This window comes from Physeter macrocephalus, chromosome 10 (genome assembly GCF_002837175.3).
Source record: "Physeter macrocephalus isolate SW-GA chromosome 10, ASM283717v5, whole genome shotgun sequence".
NCBI classification, from domain to species: Eukaryota; Metazoa; Chordata; class Mammalia; order Artiodactyla; family Physeteridae; genus Physeter; species Physeter macrocephalus.
In genome coordinates, this window is record NC_041223.1 from 16,795,576 (window position 1) to 16,820,492 (window position 24,917).

At 42.3% G+C, this 24,917-nt stretch overlaps 1 protein-coding gene across 4 annotated transcripts in view; it reads right to left on the reverse strand.

The window, feature by feature from the left end:
- Nucleotides 1–24,917, reverse strand: part of UST (uronyl 2-sulfotransferase) — a 294,924-nt gene that overhangs the window by 48,147 nt on the left and 221,860 nt on the right. For all 4 annotated transcript variants that reach the window (XM_028494338.2, XM_024122441.3, XM_028494336.2 and 1 more), the window contains exon 7: nt 23,975–24,132. In XM_028494338.2, the coding sequence (XP_028350139.1) occupies nt 23,975–24,132 (158 nt within the window). The remainder of the gene's footprint in view (nt 1–23,974; nt 24,133–24,917) is intronic.

A 24,917-nucleotide genomic window follows, 5' to 3' on the forward strand; every position in this document is an offset into this window, starting at 1 on the left:
CTTTGAGATATTCCAATTTAATTGTATTCCTGTGTTTATATAGATTTTCTAATAACATTGGTATCATATTGTAAATACTGTTGGCTACCCTTTTCTCTTGCACTTCATGTCCAGTCACATTTTGAGAAATCACCCATGTCATTAAGTGTTTTCAAAAGCATGTTTAAAGTATGCAATTCAATGAGTTTTGATGGCTACATATACATGTGAAACCAGTGCCACAAGTAAGATACAGGAAATTTCTATTAGTCTCCCAGCTATGACACACTGAAGGTTCTTAATATGTATTATTAAATTACACTTAATATTTATTATTAAGTTACTTTTTACCCCCAGTTGTACTAATTGTCCTTCTAAAATGCCATTTCTCTACAAAATCGCCATCATCAGGGACTCTCTCATTCTGCTAGAGTTTGTCCATTTAACAGAAGTATTAACAGAAAATAAGGTGTCATTTTAATGTGCATTTATTAAATTATTAGTGAGGCTGGGCTTATTTTTTAATATATTTATTGGCCACTTGTATTCTTCTCCATTTTTTTTGTTGGTGTCTTTCTTATGGATTTATAAAAATTCTTTATATATTAATGGTAAGATATTAACCATACTATATCTTATCATTGCTGGAAAAAATATTTTTACCAACTAAGTGTTTTAGACACGCTTAAAGTTTTAGGTAAGCATGTATATTCTTTATTCTCTTTGTATGTATATATGTGTTTTGTTGCTTTTATACTTAGTAAACCCTTAGCAATACCCCATCGTCACAAAAATAGCCACCGATTTTTCTTCTATTTGTTTTTCCATTAAACAAAATAACTCTTTAGAACAATCTGGAATTTATTAAGGCTCATGTTATAACGTGAGATTCTATTTTTTTCTCTGAACATTTAGCCAACTATTTGACACCTTTATTCACTCCTTCTTTGTAACGGTCTCTAAGTATACCACACCACTTTTTACACTGGCATCTATTTCTTTTCCACTGACTTGTCTGTCAGAGCTTGTGCCTTTACATCGTCATACTAAACTTTCTAATATTTTAGAATCTTGTAGGGCAAACGTCCTCTCATTTCCTTAAAAAAAAAATTCACTAACCATCTCACATGTTTATTTTTCCAGATAAGCTTGAGAATCACTTAAAAAAAATTCTCTTCGAATTATATGCTCATTTGAGAAAAATGGCATATTTACAATATTTTACGTTTTCAGGCACAAACATGGATTACCTTCCTGTTTTGCATTTGTGGTGGTTGTTTTTCCCCAAGTAAACTTTGGTGCTCACATTTCAAGTAGAAATTCTGGGGTCTCTCAAGGGCTAGAGCTATTGATGAAAAATTTTGAGCTCACGTAAAGCATACTACACACCAATGGCCAAGGGGTGGGAGAAGCACAAAAGATTAAATTTCACCAAGCCAAGAGGATTTTTACGTTTTGAAATGCTCCGTAAATGGTTATGAAAATGTTTCCCTGACTCTGACTAATGAGCTTTGGTGTTAAAATCCTAGTTCCAGCACGTTACAGAAATAAGGGTTATGATCACGGTACCATCCTGCACCTATTCCCTAATTCTTCTTAAAAACTCTATGTTAATTTGGCATTAGCAACAACTAGTAAAATATGCCTAAGTATGAGCACCATTCTTTTTTCCACTAGGTTACTTACTCCACTTTACAGATATGTGGAAACACAGCCTGGCTTCAATTTGCATCTGAGATGGGGTGTTTTGTATTTTTACTCTTGGTTTATAATACAAATAAACGTGAAGAACAAGTGGGAATGTGCCGCAGGATGTGGTCAGTCAATTTCATGTGCCCTCAACATCTGCCTCAGAAAACAGCTCTATTGACTTCAAAGGTGATTTTCAAAATAATGCAGAAGGAAAATAATTCCTCCTTAATTCCCGACAGAGATGCTTCCTTAAAGTTAAGCTGCCCAGGTCAGTAGGCACTAAATGGGCAGTTCCACTACGACAGGAAAGGTTGCAGCCCTCAGACAACTCAGGCCACACACCACTACGGAGCATGCCAGCGAATACTGGAACTCAGCACTATGACAAATAGACTTTGGAACCATTGTGTTGGTCTCTCCTTTGAAACTCAAAGACTGGACTGCATGAGCACGTGTTGAAAACACTGCCCTATGAGAGACTGAAAATGAGGAATCAAATGAGATGGTTTGAAAAGGGCCCTGGAAACTGCATTTGTGCAGGAGTACATTGTCTCCATTAATCTTCTAAACAGCTCGGTTACCATCCTCTTCTTTCAGATGAGGAAACTGAAGCTCAGAGAGGTTAAGAAACTTGCCCAGGGTTAAACAGCTGCTACGAATTAGAGCTGATTTCAAACCCAAGTCTACTGGCTCCAAAGCCCATGACTGTGACCTGTATCTATACTGCTTTCTCATCTCAGGAAAGGAGAAGCAAACCTTGTTAACAGAAGAAACCCTGGGAATTCCCTGGTGGTCCAGTGGTCAGAACTCAACGCTTTCACTGTCAAGGGCCTAGGTTCAATCCCTGGTTGGGGAACTAAGATCCTAAAAGCCACGTGGTATGGCATATATATATATATATATATATATATATATATATATAGTATGTATATATATAATATATGAAGCCTTTTGTGAAAGAGCAGCTGTTAGCTTCCTAACAGACGCTGAGGACAAGGGGAAGTGAACCGGGCTCCTAGAAGCTCGGCTAATCCCTCGGCCTGCTATAGGGAAGTGGAGGCCCCAGCCTTGGCCAGTAGACTGGCTGAGGGTCCAACCTGCAACACTCACCAAGTGTGGCCTGCACAACCCAACCAAAAAGCCTCTGAGCCTCCTTTTGTTCAACTTCCGGGATAGGGCTGCAGCCATTACTGCTTACCCGTAGATTCTGTCCACCAAGTAAAATTCCAGGCTCCATAACTAGGGTTGCAATGATGCGCTCCAGGCACATGCACATTCTAAGTGTGTTGAAGCTCTGTATGGATTTAAGAGGAAAATCTCTTTCCAATTCTCTATTGAATATTTCTGGACTGTAGCCTGCAGGAAACAACAGTAATTGAGAGACATATGTCTGGCACCCAGCAATCTGGAATCTGTGCTCTCTATGGTGAGCTGGGAAAATTTCCACAGTGCTCCCAAACAGATTTTCTGGGGGATGGCTCTCTTTAGTTATAATTGAAATCACTTCAAGCTTCTAAACTTGGGTGACTGACAAAATGGTGGTGCTGTAGGGTAATCTATCTCCCTTTAAATAAATAAAACACGAAATCTCCCAAAGGTGATTAAAGAAAGCAGAGAACCCGAAGGGGTTGCCCTGCTCCTAAAGACCTCGCTGCTTTCTCTTGGAGATGCTGGTTGACTTCAAGCTCAGTCTTTCCATCCCAGGAGAGAGCTGCTCAGTGTGTGAGGTGCCGACACTGAACTGGAATCATCTGGGGCTTCCCAGGCTGGCACCTCCTGGCACCTTGTCCCTGGGTGGACAAGACAGTCAGCAGGTCCATCATGGGGAGGGGTTCCCCTGGGGACCCTTATCCCACCAAGAAGCCACTTTCCCGAGAGTTCTTCCTGAGCCCAGCAAGGTCAGGCACATAACAGGTGCTCAAAAACATGCTTGTGACACTGAATTGAGTTTGTGCACGAAATAAATCCCTTTTCCTTATTCCTCTATAGAGCTGCATCTTTAGTAAAAAAAAAAAAAAAAAAACTAAAAAATGAAGAGAAACTTATGGGAAAATAAGGAACGTAAAAGCAACCCACGAAAGAGACCAGCTTCATGTAAAAAAGATGAACTTCAAATACACAGATTTCTGAGCCCAAAATAAATAATGACAGCCTTCAACAAGCAGAAAAGCCTGTCCACACATCCACACTTTAGGTAAAGACTTTGTCCTGGGACTCAAACTCAGAACTCCTAAATCTCTCTGAATCTGAAAACAGTACCAGATTAGTTACACCCCCTCATAAAGAATGATACTTATCAATTTACAGAATTGGACACACTGTTGATGAGACATTATTTCAGCAATGTGTGCTCACTAAGGGGTAAGATTCTTTTCCATTTTGTAAAACAAAACAAAGCAAAACAAAACACTAAGGCTTTGATGCTGGCATATTGGCCTTTTTCTTTTGGGTGGATTCCTTTTTGCAAGTGTTTCCTGCCACACATAATCTGATATGCAAAGCACGTGTTATTGGAAGAAGATTTGGCTGTTTGTGTCCAAAACATCAGACTACTGAGCATGTTATTAGGCAAACTTGAAAACGACTTGGATCTTTCTTAGGAGCTCTCCAGATGCTTTACTGCCTTTCAGCGGGGCCCAGCATTCTTGTCTCTGGTGGTATTAAGCTGGAGCCACAGGCACGTAGCAGATGCCATGTTACCACTAAACCCCATGAATGAGACATAGAAGGCACCAGTCATGCTCAATATTAAGTTCGACCTATAGATGCAGAATTCTGAATAACACTCCCATCCATTCTCAATACCTTCAGAAAGTAAAATGCAGAAACGTAGAAAACTATAGATGTAGATCATTATTTGCACACTGTTTCCTCACTGATACTAAAGGAAAAGAAAGTGAGGGAAAAGGGGGAAACTATAACCACAATACTATAATTGAGGCCTCCAATAAGCTACTGTATGTCAATGGAAGTCAGATACTGACAAAAGAACTTCTTTTAAATGGAAAAATATTGACATTTTAAAAGAATACGCTACTACTTCTTAAGGGTTAGGGACTAGTAGAAATCTCGGGCTGAACAGAGGGAACTGTGTAGCAGAACCCTCATGAAATTAAGTTTTACAAGGAATTAAGTTACAGTTTTTGACTCTGGACCATTAAAACCAACTATTCAGCCAAAATTGTATTTGGGATTTAACATTTTCTTTTGGAAAAACATCTTAAAAGTGACATACCCTGGTCACTTAAAGGCTGTGAAACTCTATTTTAACAATATGAGGGGGTCCACTTTCAACCAAAGCAAAGTTAATAATAATATGGTTTAAGATCAAGAATAATAACACATGTGGTTTGGTATCTACTTATAGACACTCTGGGATTTGTGTGGTCTTTCTTGATAGCCATGGGGACTGACCCTGGGTTGGTGAAAGTAAGCCAATCTTCCATGGTCAATGCCAGGAACCAACTCTTATGCCCTATTATACTTAGGCAAACAATATCCTATGCTAGAATGTGGAAGTCTGGAAGTATGGCAGAGCCAAAAATCACCCTGAACAAACACAAGGCTTCATCACCATTTGGAGCTTCAGCTTGATATTCTGGCTCCAAAGAAGATGGCCCACCTCAGGCCATCAGGCCAGTTCAATAGTCTTCCTGGTCGTTCTCCATCAGATCAGGCCTGTCTGTGTCAAAGCTCACGGCCATGGGGCTCCCTCTTCTGTGGTAGGGCTCCGCCGCAGCCCAGCTGGATGGGTGTGTTATCAAGAGGGCAGGCCTTTCCAGAGACCAGCTATTGGAAAGGGAGTATGTGAAACAGCGAGTGTGAGAGGCCTGTGGAGCTGGCCTTACGTACAGACTGTGATTCTTACTGTTCGGGAGGTTGGGAACATCTGTGCAAGTCTGAAAATACTTTGCTTCCCAGAAAAAAGAAGGCACACAAAATATTTTCATATTAAATGGATGGGGATGGGGCAGTGTTAAGGATTCCCTGAACACCATGTGATGGAGCTTCAGGTTAAGAACATTTGCTGCGGGCAGAACAGATAGTCCTATAAATGGTAGGTTTTCTGGGGCTAATGAAGATCCACGCCTCTAGAAAAAGCTCTTGTTCTTAGCAGTATAGCCCATGTCTGCATTTCTACCATTAATAATTTCTCCCCTTGAAGTGGACTAACCACCTCAGGAAGAACACAATAGACCACAGCGGGCAGGATGTGTGGTGGTTACGTCCAAATCCTGGCGTTCTGTGACCTAGGATGGGCTATTGGCATAAAGAGCATATTACCGTACCCCAAGGCAACCAAGCGTTCACCCTCTGTCCTAGCTGCTGATGTGACGAATGAAAGGAAGTGCCAAAGATGTAAAATAACAAACTGACTTAATGACCAACTGAAGTTCACGTCCCCTCCCTATATTTCTAGTGCACTAAATTTAGGTGAGTAGAGCAACATATTTCCTCCTAAGAAGCTCTTTAGAAACCATTTTTAGTTCACATATAATAAAAAGGATCTAAAACGATTTTTTCATTTGAAAAAGAATAGATACATGTATACATATAACTGAATCCCTTTGCTGTACACCTGAAACTAACACAACATTGTGAATCAGCTATACTCCAAATTGGGTCATTTGTAGAGACGTGGATGGACCTAGAGACTGTCATACAGAGTGAAGTAACCCAGAAAGAGAAAAACAAATATTGTATATTAACGCATATATGTGGAATCTAGAAAAATGGTACAGATGAACCTATTTCCAGGGCAGGAATAGAGACACAGACGTAGAGAATGGACACGTGGACACAGGGAGAGAAGGGGAGGGTGGAATGAATTGGGAGATCAGGATTGACAAATATACACTACCATGTGTAAAATAGATAGCTAGTGGGGACCTGCTATAAAGCACAGGGAGCTCAGCTTGGTGCTCTGTGGTGACCTAGAGGGGTGGGAAGGAGGGTGGGTGAGAGGGAGGTCCAGGAAGGAGGGGATATAGGTATACATACAACTGATTCATTTCATCGTACAGCAGAAACTAACACAACATTGTAAAGCAATTTGTACTCCAATAAAAAAAAATTTTTTTAATGATTCTTTTTGTAAAGAATCTCCTAATAAAAGAGTGACGTCATCTATATCTCTTTAAACTTCACTTTACTCATCTGTAAAATGGGAATAATGAAAGTATCTACGTCATTGCATTCTTCTGAGGATTAAATTAGAAAGCCCACATAAAAAGCCTTCAATATTACTTCAATAACTTTTTGTTGAATACCCACAATGTGCAAAGCACTGTTCTAGGGGTTGCTGTTGTTAGAAATTCCCCTGGGCAGCACAAATTGTGTTACTGTCAGCTGTTAAGCCCTTCAAACTTCTAGAATTATTTATCAGGGCTCTAAGGGAGTCATAAGACAGCTAGATTTCGAGAGAGGACAGTTCAGGTGCCAAGGGCTATTAGCATGGAGAGGGCAGTTTAGGGTATGGGAATGGTGTACAGCAGGGGTCCCCAAGCCCCGGAACATGGACTGGTACCCGTCCGTGGCCTGTTAGGAACCGGGCCGCACAGCAGGAGGTGAGTGGCGGGCGAGTGAAGCTTCATCTGTATTTACAGCCGCTCCTCATCACTGCATTACTGCCTGAGCTCCACCTCCTGTCAGATCAGTGGCGGCATTATTCTCACAGGAGCTCGAACCCCACCGTGAATTGCACGTGTGAGGGATCTAGGCTGCGTGCTCCTTCTGAGAATCTAATGCCTGATGATCTGCGGCGGAGCTGAGGTGATGCTAGCGGTGGGGAGCGGCTGCAAATACAGATCATCATTAGCAGAGAGGTTTGACTGCACAGAGACCATAATAAATCAACTGCTTGCAGACTCATATCAAAACCCTATCAGTGAGTGGCAAGTGAAAACAAGCTCAGGGCTCCCACTGATTCTGCATTATGGTGAGTTGTATAATTATTTCATTATATATTACAATGTAATAATAATAGTATATCACAATGTAATAATAATAGAAATAAAGTGCACAATAAATGTAATGCGCTTGAATCATCCCAAAACCGTCCCCCTCCCCCAGTCCGTGGAAAAACTGTCTTCCATAAAACCGGTCCCTGGTGCCAAAAATTTGGGGGACTGCTGGCTTACAGGGGTACTGGAAGGCTGGAGGCAGGCACGAAGGAGAATGATGCAGTAGGAGGATGTAGAAGAGAAACTTCATTTGCTCACAATGAGGAGGGTCCATTCTGCTCACAGTGACGCATGAGTGAGAGAGGCACCTGATCTCCAGTTATGGGAGAGAATGAACACTGACGAGGCATCCAGACCGTGGCGTGTGCGCTTCACAATGACCAGAGACTGTCGTCAATACTCTCCATCGTCGCAGAAAGTCTGCACGACTAAACTGAAGGTTGGTGCAGTAGGTCTCCCTGGAAAGAGGGGGACATCTCCAGAAGAGCAAGGAACACGGACTGGGGGACACAAGACAGGAATGCCACAGCTCTAGGTCCTTTCCTTGGCTATGAACCTCGGGATGCCAGTTAGACCTTGCAGCCAAACTAACCAGGTTTATGCCCCTGTCTCTGTGTCTTTCCCTCTGCTCTCCTGCAGAACATTCCAGATCTACCTCTCTGGGCTGGAGGTTGAAGAGGCAGCACAGGGACCAGCAGTGCAAGGAGAACTCAGCCACAGAGACAAGTGTCACGACTATTAAGCGGGTTAATATCTATAAAGTGCTCACATGCTGCCTGGCTCATAGTAAGTGCAAAATTGATGTTTGTTAAGTAAGTGACCCAGTTGCTTCTCTCTATCAAGAAATTTCCTTCCTGGGGATAATGGGCTTTACTTATGTTTTAGCAAGGAAGGTGACATTTCTGTACAATTGATACCCACCCAAGCTCTTAGGGGAACGCCACAGACTGTCTCAGAGCAAGGAGGAGCATTGGGCACAATTCATTCATTGGGCTAAAGAATGAATCTGCTACAGCATATTAGTAAGATGGGTGAGAAACGTATTCAGATCACGGAAATAGAATCGGGTAAGAAGAGGCCTTGGGAGTCTTTACCAGGATGCTACTGAGCCTTTAAAAAGCTGTGCCATGGAGTTAGCACCCAGGGAAATGGCAGACCTTCCTAGAGAGGATGCGTGCAGACGACAGGCTGAATTGAAGGCCTTTCACCGACCTACATAAAAAATAAGATTTTATTTTTACAATGCTTATCTGCTGGTATCTGGAGATATTTTTCAGGAAAAAGTATATTAAAAATATAAATAAAAATCAGATCAAAACAATGGAAACAAAGAATCAGACAAATGAGAATTAAAATTCTATGATGAAACTATTTGATATACTAATAGATTAAAACTTGTTTCAATACTCTATTAAAAATCAACAAGTTTTTTATAGTTAAGGTTTGAATTACTCAAATTGGAAAGGTTCGGGCCTACATCAAACAGAGAACAGTACAGCAAATTTTCTTTCATGCTCTAACTAGCCTTCAGGTGTGGGGGTTGGAGGAATAGGACATCTGGTCACCCAGGCAGGCACTCCCAGGTATTTGTCCTGGAAATGCTCAGTAAGTAACTGTGCTTTACCTAGTGTTCCCAAAACTCTGCCAGGAGGGGGTTTCAGAAAGAAGGGAAGGATGGGAGGACAGCCAGGCATCACCTTGATGAGTAGCATTCTACAGGGGGTACTACGGGGCATCAGGAACGTAGTAGCCATGGTCCCTGTCTTCAAGAAGTCTCTGCAGAGTTAATGCCAAAAGGATAACTCCTCTATTTCATACAAATGACCGAGGATGAGCAAACCCTGCCTGAAGGGGCCATAGTGACAGTCTCTTCTTGTTTCACCACTGCTCAGTTGTGCCCCTTCCCATGATCCTCTTTTTTTCTGATCATGAAAGTGGAAAAGGCCACCAAGCATGGTGGGTTTGGAGCCAGACAGGCTCGGCCTCTCACCAGCTATTGAGACCTCAGATAGAGTCCTTAGATTGTCTGGGTGTGTTTTCTCCTCAGTAGAATTTGGATAATAATATCTAATTTGCTGCACCACTGTGATGATTAAGAAGATACATGGAAGGTACAGAGCACGGTGTCGGGACATATCGCACTGTGGCATCTGCGACGCATGTGTATTGTAAAAAAGGTAGATAAAACAGAAAAGTCTAAAGGAACAAATGAAAACTACTCAGGGCCCACAAGCACAATTAACAACTGCTATTCTTTTGTTTTTTTCCCTTTTAGTTTGTTCTTCTAAGCATATTGTGTGTACACTATAAACGTACTGTACAATATAACAGTGTGTCTGATTTTTCATTAGTGGTTCAGAATGAACAATTCTTCAGAATGAAATTCCAATGGCTTCTTCATATTTCATTGCATTATTGTAAAGTCATTTATTTAACTTTCTCCATATGTTAGATATTTCTTTTTCCCCCAATTCCTTTGTCCCACAAAGGCAGGCAATCTGGTGTATTGGGTAGCGCTCACCTTTGCTCAAATCCAGGTCTTGCTACTTGCTGGCTGCTTCGAACATGGGCAGAGCTTATTATCACTGAGTCTCCAGATATTCATCTGGAAATGGGATGAAGATTTCTACTTGTATTAGTTTCCCAGGACTGTCGTAAAATTACCATAAACTGGGTAGCTTAAAATAACAGAAATGTATCCTTTCACTGTTCAGGACGTTAGAAGTCCAAAGTCAAGGTGTCAGCAGGGCCATGCTCCCTCTGAAGACTCGAGGGAAGAATTTTTCCTGCCTCTTTCTAGTTTCTGACTGTCCTTGCTGACAATCTTTGACAGTCTTTGGCTGGTGGCAACATAATTCCAATCTCTGCCTCTGACTTCAAACGGCCTTCTTTCCTGTGTCTCTGAATCTTTCTCTCCTTATACAGACACCAGTCATTGGATTTAGGGTCCACCCTCATCCAATGTGACCTCATCTTAACGTGATTATATCTGCAAAGACCCTGTTTCCAAATAAGGTGACATTCACAGATACATGAGGTTAGGACTTCAACGTATTTTGGGGGACACAATCCAACCTACAACACTACCTAACCAAGCTGTGAGGAAGAAGTGAGTCAACATAAGTCTAAGGTACTCTGTTAACTGTAAAAGTGCTATCCTAGTGTGAATCATGACTGTTAAAGGTTTTAGGTCGAGGCACCAGTTTTAGGAAGGCAGAGTTTCAAAGTATCACATCTCCTTGAGTTTGGGTGTTCGGCCATCGCTATGGAACAGCAGTTTGAGACTTGAAGCCAAGAAGGCAAAATCATAGGGAAGAATCATGGCGCCTCATAAGCCCCAAATGCCTTAGGACTGCTTTTGTCAATTGGATGACCTCCTACTTGCTAACCTGGTCAGCCCAAGCTGGTGGGAGAATCTACAACATTGCTTCGCAAAAGATCTCTGAATTTTTCCCACTGTAATCCATCTCAGATTGATACTTTTGTAAACTACAATAAAAATGAGTTATTAAAAAAATAATCAGAGCCATACCAAATTACCATCAAAGTTTCTACAGGCTTACTCTCAATTTCTACCTCATCTCACCATGGGCTGGTAGCAAGCAGCTTATGGGCTGGCAACAGTCCTTGGACCACACTTTGAGAAGTGGTGCTTGTCCGGAGCCAGGGCCAATGCCGACTCAGGGGCCCCACTGGAGCACAGTCTGGCTCCCAGGCCTCCGAGGAGGGGGGCTAAAGGATTCCCAGCCTTTAGCCCCATTCCGGGGGTCATGCCTGGCTGGGGAAAACAAACACACCTCCCACACCCACCTGAGTCTCAGTGTTTTCTTTGAGTTTGTTTTCCCACTGACTTACTTTCCTTTCAGTCTGGGCTTTAAAAACAGCCTTCTGAGTGAATGCAGGAGATCCCAGCTGTCCCAACAACACGGCTCATATGGAATGCATTTAAAGAGGGGAAAAAACTTGAACGGAGTGGTGATACGACTCTGAACTGGCTTGGACATGGCGTGGCTGGAATTTTGGAGCTGGCTTTTGTTTGCATTCGTCATGAAACATTTGTTATATGAGCTCCTGCTACTGCTACTAAAGCAGCTGCTGCCGAGAAACCCTCTCAATGGCTGCTTTTTCTCCTGGACATGTGCTGACTGACAGCGCTCATGGATCGAGGCCCTGAACTCTCCAGGCTTGGGATACCTGTGTCACTATCCCTGCATTAGGTTAGGGAAACGACACATGACAGCACACAAAACGGTGGTGCCTGTTTCTGCCAAGTTACACTGGCATGGTATCTTTGGATGGTCGGGTACTGCCTCTGATCATGAGAGAGTGTCTTTTTTATCAGTTCTTACAATTTACATTCTCTCCCATCAAATAAATCTCCAATATGGCCCTGATCTGTCTTCCAGGTAATTTTAAAAAACAGTAGTTTGGGGCCTCATGATAGCAAACATCATTCAGTAAAAAGACATGGATAGATCTAGAGACTGTCATGCAGAGTGAAGTAAGTCAGAAAGAGAAAAACAAATATTATATAATATCGCTTATATGTGGAATCTAGAATAATGGTACAGATGAATTTATTTGCAAAGCAGAAATAGAGACACACGTAGAGAACAAAGTTATGGATACCAAGTGGGGGAAATGAATTAGGAGGTTGGGATTGACATATACACACTACTATGTATAAAATAGATAACTAATGAGAACCTACTGTATAGCACAGGGAACTCTACTCAATGCTCTGTGGTGACCTAAATGGGAAGGAAATCCAAAAAAGAGGGGATATATATATATACGTATAGCTGATTCACTTTGCTATACAGCAGAAACTAACACATTATAAAGCAACTCTACTCCAATAAAAATTAAAAAAAAACACACACACAAAGGGGTTTAACTAATAAACTACCATTAAGGGATCTTGTTTTTGTTTGTTTTGCTTTTGAAATTTCATCAGTACTATAATCCCCAGATACGGATGCTGAAGGCAGTGCTACAGTAGCCCGATTCACATCATGGCTATGCAGATATCACATGAAAGAAACATTTATAACAGATCTAGCTAGAAGCTATACACACAAAACTGGTAATAGAATCTTAAACTTCAGGTAGCTAGCACATTCCCAGCTAAATGCAGTAGGCTGACTACAGGCCTTCAACACCTCTCCTTTGAAACACTTCACTAAAGTGACAGTAAAGGACAATAATTTTATAAAAAGATTGCAAGGACAAAGAACTGGAGAAGGATTTCAATAGAAGACAGACTTCAAACAACTTCTGGAAGATGAAAAGTGATTGGAGGAGTGCACTGCATGTGGCAGAGCAGAGTATATGCACTGGAGTGTTGGCAGAGGGGAGACATACATCAGGAGGGTCAGCTCACCTGAAGAACCCCTGAGAGAGAGAGGAGTGGCACCAGGTAGCCCAGATGGGAAAGCCGGGCATGAGGCAGGTAGTCTGGCTATGAAGCAGTTGGGCCCCAAATTCCCTCCACACCTGCATGCAGCCAGCTATCTTGCAATGCTTCTTCCCCCATTCTCCACTGCCTGCGATCCAGCAATCTTAGGATTAGTCTCCAAAGAATCTGGCAGAGGCTCCAGACTGATTTGCTAACCCAGAGGAGAGAGGAGAGCATGGGCTAAAATGAGAACAATGAAGTGAATTGTGCCTGAACGTGGGCCTTCAGCTCCTGTCCCCCACCAGCAATCAGACGTGTGTCCTGCTCCCCCATTCCCTCCTCACCTCCCGTCCCCCAAGGGGATGTTTGGGGGACTCTTCAGTGGGGAAACTGGATCAACTCCAGAGAAAAAAAGACCTAAAATCACTAACAAATGTTTTCCCAGCAAAACTTCTATTGCTGCTTGATCATCCCAAGTGGGTCCATTAGTTGATAAGCCTCCCCTACTGCACAGCACTTTCAATGAGCTCTTTTGTGTCTCACCCTCAGATATGAATTCTGACAAAGATTACCAGAGGAAAGACTTCAGACTGAAAAAGAGATGCCCAAATCAACCAAACCGTGAAAAGGATCCTGGAGCAAGTAGAGATAATGTAAGAAATAGATGAAAACACTTTTTTAAAATCTCTGTAATTTTCAGAGATTTAAGGTGGCATTGTACCCAACAAACAAGAGCAAGATATTATGCAAAAAGAAAAAAAAGATTAAAAAAGAGTTCTTGGAAAAGAGAAAATTCAACAGAATGACTGGAATACACATTGAGGAACTCTTCCAGAGAGAAAAAGTTGAAGAAATGGAAATTAAGAGAGGGAAAAAAATATAAAGCACATAGAGAGGATGCACCTAGGGATTCAAATATCTGACCAACAGCATTCCAGAAATGAATCAGAGAAAATGGTGGTGATAAAATCATGAAAGAAGTAAAACAAGAAAAATTCCCAGAAATGAAAAACATGAGTTTTAAGTTTAAATGTATCTACCGAATACTCAGTACCCTGAGGTGCTGTAAACTTTCATAAAAGGAATAAACGGAACACTCCAGGAGAGAGAGAGAGAGAGAGAATGAGAAAGTCAGAGAAAAAGATGTGGGAAATGAAGTGCATGTATGAAGAAATCCATACCCAGCCAAACTGGCAATCAGATGAGATGGTAGAACACTGAGCTTTTCAGACATGCAGTGACTCAAAGAATTTACTACCTCCCATGCACCTTTTATCAGGAAGCAATTTGGGCCTATCTTGGAATAAAATGAGTTATTAAATCAAGAAATAGAATTTGAGGGATTCAGGAGATCAGGGATACAATACATTCAGTAAAATGGTGAAGGAAAGTTGCAGGACAGCTGTGAAGGGAGCTTCTGAGTAATCAGCCCAGATGGAAGCAGGAAGTTAGAGCTCCGGGTGGGAAGGAGGGTAGTGGTCCTGGGATGGGGGAGCAGGAAATGGAATGGTATACTTATCTGATAAAAATATGGAAAAAAAATCAAAAGTAAGATTGATACAACAGATCTAATGGCACATATGAAAATTTTGATAGGTATAAATAAATCTAAGCGGATAAAAAACCCAAGGCAATAATCAATTCTAGAAAAACCGTAAGTTATGCAAGAAATGAAACAAGATGATGGTGTACTACTTGGATCAGCATTGAACAAACATATGCAGTCACAGTAACATAAACAGGGACTACGCATGTAAAACATGGATAGAGCTATACTATGAAGATGGTGGAGGGGAGCAAGTAGAGGTAAGGGCGGTGGAATAAGAGAACTAAATAACGTCTCCAATAAATACATCAAGACAATAAAAATAAAACAAGCCTGTGCACACTAGTTATAATTAGTGTGGTGATTCTCAGAAGAACCAGCTAACTGTGCTGAAAGTGTTTGCCTCTGCAGAACCAGACTTTGCGATGGAGAGGGTTGAAATAGGAAATGACTGCTTTTCATTACATGTCTTTTAGTGCTATTTGATTTTTAATTATGGACATGCACTACTTTAATATATAAAGTATAGTTAAAAAACAGGAAGGTAAAATTCTAGGAAAACATGTTTTGAAAAGTAGCTCCAGTAGTGTCTGGCTATGACAAGGCAACAGAAGTACTTAGAAACATACTGTAAAAACTGGAGAGGTGAGACTTTCCAGTCAGAGTATCTGAAACTCCCACTCAACAAGCAAAACTTCCATACTCTCATCAGTGGGGAATTAGATTGGATTTCTCTATGGGTTTGTGGACAGTGAAATGAATATGCTTAATATAGCTCACAAGAAACCACTAAAAACAGCAATGTTCTGTACACAGGTATATTTACAGTTTTTCACTGTGTTCTTTCACAGTCCAACACCATTTGCAAGATGTGAAAAGCTAGGACATTATATGTTGATAAAAATGTATGAGATGTTAAAAAAAATACAGACCAGGAAATGATATTTTTATTTGAACAAGATTTAGTTGAACAAAAATAGAAGCTTCCATTGTAAAATGTTGAGTCATGAGAAATGGGTAAGGATTGTACTTCGCCCCAGCTGGGGGTACATTTTATAAGCAAAGAATGTCAGCAAGGCAAGACCGTGAGTCAAGGGCACAAAGATAGTTCTGAAATTCTCTGTCTGAGGCCCTTTCCACATCACCACATTAGGCCCTGGGGCGGGTACAGACCTTGGAAGTTTGGGCATGAAAGAGCAGGAAGCTCACAGGGTCTTTTATAAAAAGATCAACTATCACCCTCTGGGGTCGGGTCTCTAATCTTCTTTGCCCAGGCTCTAGGAGCATTTCAGCTTTGCTGAGTTACCAGGAAAGTCCAAAAATTGAAATTTGTGGTGACTAATTCCACCCTTAGTAACATTCTTACTCAATGCAAAGCACATTACTGTCAAGTTCAACTAAAAACTGCTCAAAGTAGAAGTGAATAAATTCCCAAGTAGAAGAAATTCACCTATAAACATAGAAGAATGCTGGTACCTCCACCACACACTGAGATATTATTAGCCACCTTTGTGTCTGGGGAAATGAATCATAAGAAAGAAAACTGCATGCCCCATGCCTGGCCACACTGTGGGGAGCATCTGGGGTTCTCCAGAGGATGAGGTTGGGACCTAGAGGAGATCAATTTCCCAGGGTGCATGGGTGGGAGGTGGGGACTAGGGGAAACTTCTGGAGGGATGATTCCAAGGGCTCCTATTGAGGGAGGCCAGGAAGACGGGAGGCAGCATCAAGGGACACAGCGGGCTCACGGGAGTCAGGGAGTGCCTGGTAACAGAAGGGGAGTCCACGCTGCTGGGCAGAGAGGGGAATCTGGGGGTCAGGCAGGGCAGGAGGTGGTGTCTGGAGAGGTGTGGTGGGCTCCCCAATGCAACAGTGCAGGACCGACTGGAGCCAATGGTTATGCCAGGCCTAGAGGGTGGCTGGGTCTTGGGTTCAGAAAAACAGAAAGAAAGCGAGGAAGAATCCCAGCTAGGGACCTGGGAACCTGGCAGTATCCTGACACACTGTTAGAAAGTGAGGAATCCTTGGGTGGTGGTCAGGCTTGCAGAGGGCAGGGAAAGCGGGGTTGGGGGAGTGACACATGGCCCTCTGGCAACTGTGGCTTGGCCACTGGTTCTGGGATTGGTATGAGTGACTCAGTTCCAGGCTGTACCACATAGAGATAGATCTAAGGCCGCGGATACTTTTCCTGCCTTGGGCAGGACTGGCTTAGCAGTAGGGTGACTGAGCTGCGAAGAATTGGGGGCTCAGCTCAAAGAGGCAAGGTCAGTAGGCAAGGATCGAGGTGGGCTGGACGCCCCTCATGCCTCCCAAGTACGGGACTTGGGACTTCTGTGCCTTCACACCTCCAGGTCTGCACTCATGTTATTTTTTTCTGCCTAACTTGCCTCCTTCCACGTCCACCTGGTGAAGAGCAACGCACCCTTCAAGGCCTGGCCCAAATATCTCCAGCAGGAAGTGCCCATCCAGTCTGCAACGGCATTCATGCCAGATAGGGTTTTCTTTATCTTTATACGGCTGTTGCCCAGGACTGGAGTGTATTGCCGACATGGAAACACTTGTTGAAAGTGCTGGTTGAATTTTTCTAGTATTTTCAGATTATACTTGCTATGTAAATATTAGTCTTCAAAGAAGAGAAATATTTTTGGAACGTTATTACTATAAAATCAGACCATGTGTTGAATAGAAATAATCTATCGATTTTATTTTCAAGCATTTACCTTCAACTGCAATACATAAGAGTGCTTAATAACCCACTTAATGCTCTGTATTAGTGATTAAATATGAAGGATGTTTGGAGGGCCATAGATTCATGGAGTTTGTGGTGGTTCTGGGGACAGAAGCTTGAATGTCTGTGGTCACTTAGGACTTGATAACTGTGGGCAAGCTATTCTACTCTTTGACTCTCAGCTTTCTTATTTAGAAAATGAGACAAAGACTAATTGTCTTCCTCAGCTTCAGAGGATTCGTGTAAGAATCAAATGAGGTCATCTTATGGAAGTGCTTTATAAATGGTAAATTGCTATGCAAATTATTATTATTTAGGAACTGTTGCTGACGTCCGCATGCAAGACTGTTCACTAAGATACCATTGCTGTGCAATACGGAGTTTAGTTGTTTGAACATGAACGGGTGTACACACACACACACACACACACACACACAAACACACACACACACACACACACACACGTAATGCAGTACCAACCTGACTAGAATCTGAGCCTAGGACATGACTGGTGATAAACAAATCGTTATGGAGAATATTGATGGTACATGAACCAATAACAGATTGGTATCCTATTTTTTATAAATGATAATTGAGGTTTTTAAACAACTTCATTGGTGCCTGTAGATAGTCTGAATTTCTCCCAACCATCAGTCGTATACCTGTGAAGTTCCAGAATGTTTTTGGGTTTTGTTGTAGCACAAAAGTAATAAGAAGATGGAAATAAAAAATGAGAAACAGCATGTTTAATCCAATCATTGTAGAATGATGGATGATTTTTATAAAACCAGAGTAGACGGTACATATATTTTTAACCCACGCAAACTTATTTGTAAACTATCCCCCAATTCCCGACCCCACTGGCTCTCAGATAATGTGCTTTGGACTACTGCAGTCAATTGTACTTGGAATCCTTTTGATACGATCCCATTTTTAGGCCCCATATTGGGCATAATTGTACATCTGTGTTCAAGCATTCTGTGAACGCCTGTCAGCAGATGCAAACTGTTAGGAAACCACAAGCACTTCCTTGAGAAAATGGAGAGACACTGCCACCTGCTGGACAAAGTTTAATTCATTAACAGCGCTCTGAAGTATGTAATTCTGTATGTGGAAAATAAAGGTTTTTCAAGAACTGAATCTTAGGGTCTTAGTTAAAATAAAAACGCCATTAAATCATTGAACACCCATCCTATATCTACTAAGTAACATGATGCATAACAGTCTGAAAGATTCAACATTCAACTCGAGTTAATGGTAATTGGCCCTGGTCACATCCCAACAGTGGGTTTCATTTAAGGTTGAAATTATAACGCCCTGATATTTCTGCTAAGAGTTCAGGCATAAAAATACATGATTTTTTAAAAACCCTCAGTGACTTGCATGGTGTGTGTTTTTCAGTCCTGAAATATTTCCATTAAACTTATTCTCTGTGATTGTTTCAGGAATAAGGTATTGGCCAGAATATACTTGTTCCTCTCCTTCTAAGTCAGAAATACTATTTCCTAAAGGCATTCGATTTCACAGTCATAGGTCAGCTGTCACTGATGAAATAAGTGAAGGGTGATCATTTTTTTTCTTCTTTCCCCCCCTCCCTCTCCTCTCCCTTCTCTCTCTCTCTCTCTTTCTTTCATGTATAAGTTACAGAGAGAGCTGAAGCCCTAGTTCCTCCCAGATAATGGCCCTCTCTCCTGTAATGTGGTTGGCAGGCTAATAGCTAATAATTGAACACTTAATCATATGTTAAGCTCTGGGCTAAGGGCTCTACATGGATTCGATCAGGTTCATCTCTCACAACAACCCTGTGAAGTAGACGGTATTGTTTATGTGCCTTATACAGATGGGGAAGCTATAGGGTACAGGGGTTACACTTTACCTCTGGTTATCCAGTTAAGTGGAGAACGGGCTTTAATGCCCAGGCTGCCTACTCCAGAGCCTGTGCTCTGATAATTATGATATTCTGTCTTCTGGACAGAAATGCATATGGTGTGGAGAGAGAAGGGTGGACAGTGTGACCAGACAGTGTGCTGGGATCCCTGGCTTAGGGAAGAACGGATTCTGAAGGAATGACCCTGCAGCGAGGATTCGTCATGTCCTCTAGGTGGCGATAGTCTCCATAACTAAACCTGGGAATTACGAAGGCAATGGGGACGGCCTGTGGTTTTTGCGGGGCGGGGGCGGGGGTTGGGGGGAAGCACCGTATAATTGTGCTAACCAACAGAAGGTAGAAAGAGGAGCTTTAAAACCTTCTATATAATAATATAGACCTTAGCGATCGACCACCCAAAGCTACATTTGCTCAGGCCCTATGGGCAGAACCACCACAGAAAGAGGACTAGGAGTGTCTTCAAACTCCTAACTCAGTGTTCTTTCCTTAAAAAATAACTTTTCTTTATGAATAATAGGACAATTTTAATTTTCTATGTAAATATCCTGAGATTTGAATACTGCAATGCAAATGAACTCCAAGAGTACACTGCTATACCCTTAATAGGAGTCTAATTCATGCCTAGCAAAAAAATATTTAAATTTGTACTTTATCATCGTTGTTAATAAAAATATTTAAGTATAAGCAGTTTTTTTTTAAAAAAAACAAAGCACCCAATTTATGAATGAACTTAAATCCTCAAAGTTAACACGGAAGTCATTTTGTTTGGAATTAGACATTTTTCCTTTGTAGTATAGTTGGTGGCCAGATTCTCAAAACAGCCCACAAAAGTCTTGTAAATTCTCTACTGAGGTTCCAGTGTTTACATTTGTAACGGAAACAAGGTGAAAATGAATATTAATGTAATGCTAGTAACGGAGAGTATTTAGAATACAACGGAAAAGGATTGGAAAGTATTTAAAATACAAGGGAAGAGGATTAGCTTTCAAGTCCTCACGTAGGAGGGTTAAAATATCAGGTCCTAGAGTTCCATAGCTGGATGCTAAGTGGCACTACTGAACTGGAACAGCTGGGTTATTCACCAAGTCAGGGGCGGATATGGGAGACGCTGATATAAGGACTTTTCCTATCACAGATATTCACTTATTCTCTGTCTTTAATTAATTTACTTATTTATTGTGGCCTTTAACACCACTGTGATTTTAGCTCCTAAAGAAACTATGACTAAGAAAAATATTGATAGCTCACAGCGTGTCCCTTTTTAAGAGCTAAGGGGGAAAAGCATGCATGAACACATTAACGCTTGTGGCTCAGAAACTCTAAGTTGTGGCCCTTTGGTTCACATTTCGGTGGATGACCATGGAGCAGTCTCTCCAATTCTTTGGGCCGGCTGCAAGCTTCTCGTTTTTGAAAGGTAAGTCATGAGCAAATGTAACTGAGATTAATCAATAAAAAATGAGACCGCATAAGTTAAAGAAGTGAGGTCACTCTTACCCAGTAAATCTGTTTCGGCCTTGGTTCCCCCAATTCAAACTCATACCCAGGTTGGGCGGAGTTTACTGAGCCCTCACCCCAAGGTACTGGCCTCAACATTAGCAACTGCCCTTGGGCTGGCGAGAAATACCAGAGTGTGTTCTCCTGGTTATCCACCAGGCTACAACTTTCATTCTTATTTCATCCCGAGTACTTACTATCATCAGCTTCTTCTGAGATACACTAACTGGGTCTCCACAGAATGCAAACATTAATATGAAATGACTAAATTTCAAAAAAATTTATGAAGGCTAAGTTTCTCAAATATTTTTGGTAGGAGACAAATTTACTCACCAGCATATACCTTCTTACAGGCAATGAATGGGGTGAGGGAGCACAGTTGACCTATTATTTAGCGAAGTTATTAACTTCTCTAAATGGTGGGTTATTGGAACCCACAGTACTGATTGGAAAGAATTAATGACTATCCTTCCAATCTAGAGTAAGTGACAACCCATTTGACTGGCGGACGTTATTTTTACCAGCTCCCCGGTTATTGTTATTCGTGTTTTTTCTTCAGCAGTGAGACTGGTCTAAATATTTTTCGTCTTGCTGGAAGGGGATTACTGAAATCCGCACACACCTGCATTTTTAAAATAACAGGATGAGCACCAAAGAAAAATGGCCAGTGGAGCGTTTGCATTTTAATCCAGCTCCATGGTCAGTTTAATCTACAAATATTTAAAGGTCTCAGATTTTAGTGTTTCTTCCCTCCGTCCTCTAGTCTACTCAGTTATAAAATTCTTGTATAAAGGGCAAGAGCAATGATTTTAGTGGGCCATTATCTGTGAGTTTAGATTAAAAATGCACAGGTGATGAGGCTCTGGTGTGAATGATAAAGTGACCTGCTGCTTCTCTTCCTTTAAACTATTTGATACCAGCTCACTGATTTGTGGCCATGAGAAAAGAATACAGGGGCTTAGTCTTTGCAGAGGCTAAAATATACCGGAAAGCTGGCCAGGCGTAGATGCTCATCTCCTGTCCCCTGCTTCAGGGGATGAGGAAACTCTTCGGGACAGAGCAACTGTAGAGCTGCTTGGCCTTCAAGGTTACCAGAGAAAAATCTCACAGAAGGTGCCTGAGAGACCACAAAACACAGGGGAAGTTACTGAAGAATCACTCAAATGTTCATTTTGTTGTCTATGTGCCGTGTGGCAGCGGAGGCCACTACACTGGAGTGATATGCAAAATATTTAACAGCAGTTCCACTCATGAACTAAATTAGAACAGTTGTTGAGTCCTGGGCCAGAGTCCTGAAGACCCCCTTGGGGGGGCGGTGAGGGGTGTGTGTGTGCGTGTGTGTGTGTGTGGACGTGCACCCGGAGGGTGGGAGCCCAGGGCAGTGTAGACGTGTCTCGCTGTTTTAACCACTAGTATAGCTGGACTTTGTGAACTGGTAACGTGTTGGCCAGCCTGCGTTCTCTCTGGGGCAGCAGCCTCGGAAGTATTTCATATACTGCTATGCCAAACTCAAAGGGGAGAAAAATCTTTATAGGTGGAAAGATCACAGCTTAAGACAAAAGAGCTAACCGTCACTCCATTTTCAAAAATATGTTCTACTTTAATTAATGGGCTTCTAGATAACGGGACGAAGGCCCACAATTCCTGAGAAGTCAGGTATTTAAATGAGGAAAACAGTTGGGAAGTGACGATGATACATCCTGACAACGGTAGGTAAGTGAGCCCTTGGGGCTAAGATTTTTGTTTGTGGTTTATTTGTATTTAAGAAGAACAAAGATTAAAATGTCCTCTTCTAAGTTATGAGACCTACACCTCGGACGTTGACCTTTGGTGTGCTGGGCTGTGACATCCTGTGGATCGTGTCAATCCCAGATCCCAGGATGCACCATGTGCGTGATGTGGCCTCACCCACACTCTTCTCAAGTGCAGGGACAAGAGTGTGTTCTTCTTATCTGACAGCTATGTGTCTCCAAGACCCAGTCAGCCTTTTATCTCATACTGTACATCTCACACACCCACTCCCACACACGCTATACAACAAGATAAAGCCAAAGAAGGGAAATAACAATGAATAACGTAAATCTTTTCTTCAAAGGAGCCTGATTTAGGGTGAGACTCCTCCCTGCACAAAGACCAGAGTTTACTTTGTCCTACAGAGCTAAAAACTGGTCACAGGAGAACTCTTTAAATTCTCTGAACTCTTTAAATTGCCCAGTGTTGAAAGGGCAAAGGAAGGCCCTATTTCAAAAAATGACAATTCAGAGTTTGTTATGCTTCTAGCTATTCCAACCACACTTCTTGCTGCGGAGACACACGTGCAGGGCATACCTCGAGGTCCACGGCCATGTAAGTACGTGGGAGTTTATCTCTGAATAAGAGTGTTGGGAGACCAAGGCAAAATCACCTTCCCCCAGCGAGTCCCTGGTAGTGGTAGGGCCACCCGATGGAACAGAAGTCAGGGCTCCTGCAGGCAAAACCAGTTCACCTGGGCATCAGCACCTGTCAGTGATGCAGGTGCGGTACGAGGTCCCTGCCTGGCTGGCTGCGTGGCATGTGAGGCAGAGGCTGCGTTTGGGAAGCCCTTCCTCTGTGCCTCATTTCTACAAAGCAGAATAATACCTTCCATTTCCGGACAACAAAACAAAACCATAAACGGATTAGTGAAGAGGTATCGTTGTGGCAGCAGTAGATTAAGAACAGGAAAGAAACAAACAAGGTTGTTTGCCTTTCAAGATAAAATTACAATGAGAAAAACAAATGATGGACTTCTGAAAGTAATGATATTTACAGTGACACTACGGGCAACCCTTATAATTGCTTTGCTGCATTCTCTTTCTTGCTTCTGTTTGGACACCACTCCATTTATTAGAATAAAATCATAACTGTATTCTCAATGTGCTGCTTTATGGATTCTATGTGCCAGGATTTGCTTTTGTCAAATGGAAGTAGGGCCAGAGTTACCTCACCACACTCCCCCAGGACTGCAACACACGCCTGCCTGTTCATTGGTTCACCCCAGCACCAGGACACGGCCAACAGGAATGCTGCCAATCTCACTTTCCAAGGGAGAAATGGAAGCATCCGGCCTTTAAAACATGGCGAGTTTATGTTTGGCCCTGAAGCTCAAGGTTTCGGTATCTAAATCTCGTGGTTCTAACCTTGCTTTGAAGCCAGGGGAGCTCCCCTTCACTAACAGGAGACATGATTTCACGCCTTTATTTCCCGAGTCCTTTTCAAGGTGAGTAAGCCTCAAAACAGAGAAGCACTTGCTTACAGATGGAGTTACCTGGGTCTTTGTAGATACTGAGCACACCCTTGAAGTAATGAGGTAAAAATCTTTCCAGTAAAAGCAGCACATCTTCCAACTCTTCAAGAATCCCCACAAGCAGGAAGTTTTCATTCACGTTCAGTTTTGCTCTTTCAAGGGCCCACTCGCCAGGCTCCCTTTATGGATATAAAAATGATTTTGAAATCAAAGATTGGTTTTCGAAATGCAGCGACAACAGGTTGGAAGCTTCTCCCTGCTCCCACCCATCCCCAGTTACATAAGTCCAAATCCCACTTTCTCCAGGGCCCAGCGAGCCCCACCTAAATGTTTGTTAAGAGAAAATGGGCCCAGGCAGCTAGGTCTCAATGAACGCCGATTAGGATGGCCTTTTAATAGGAGGACCAAACCGAACCCATAAAGTTAGACGTTTTGAAATATGAAACTTACTGATTTTGATTTATCAGAATAGGTGTCAGGTCACGATCACTAATCATCTTATTCTTCTGAGGAATTTAAAAACAAACCTTTTTTTTTTTTTTTTTTTTTTTTCTTCAATTACAGAAGGAAAACAGCCTAATCTTATTTGTAAGGTAGATCTCTGAGCCAGCAACACTGATATAAATGTCAAGAGCCCAGCATGGGGATCCCAGGAGCTGGGCTCCGGGCCCGGCTGGCGTTGACTATCTGGGCGAATTGGGGCGAGCCAGGATTCTTTTTTGGAAAATTTTTAATAATCCTTACTTAGCTCAAATAATTGTCATTAAGGTGGAACAAGGGGACATTCTGAAAGCGTTTTGAAAATCATCACGAGGGCTTCCCTGGTGGCGCGGTGGTTGCGCGTCCGCCTGCCGATGCAGGGGAACCGGGTTCGCGCCCCGGTCCGGGAGGATCCCACATGCCGCGGGGCGGCTGGGCCCGTGGGCCATGGCCGCTGGGCCTGCGCGTCCGGAGCCTGTGCTCC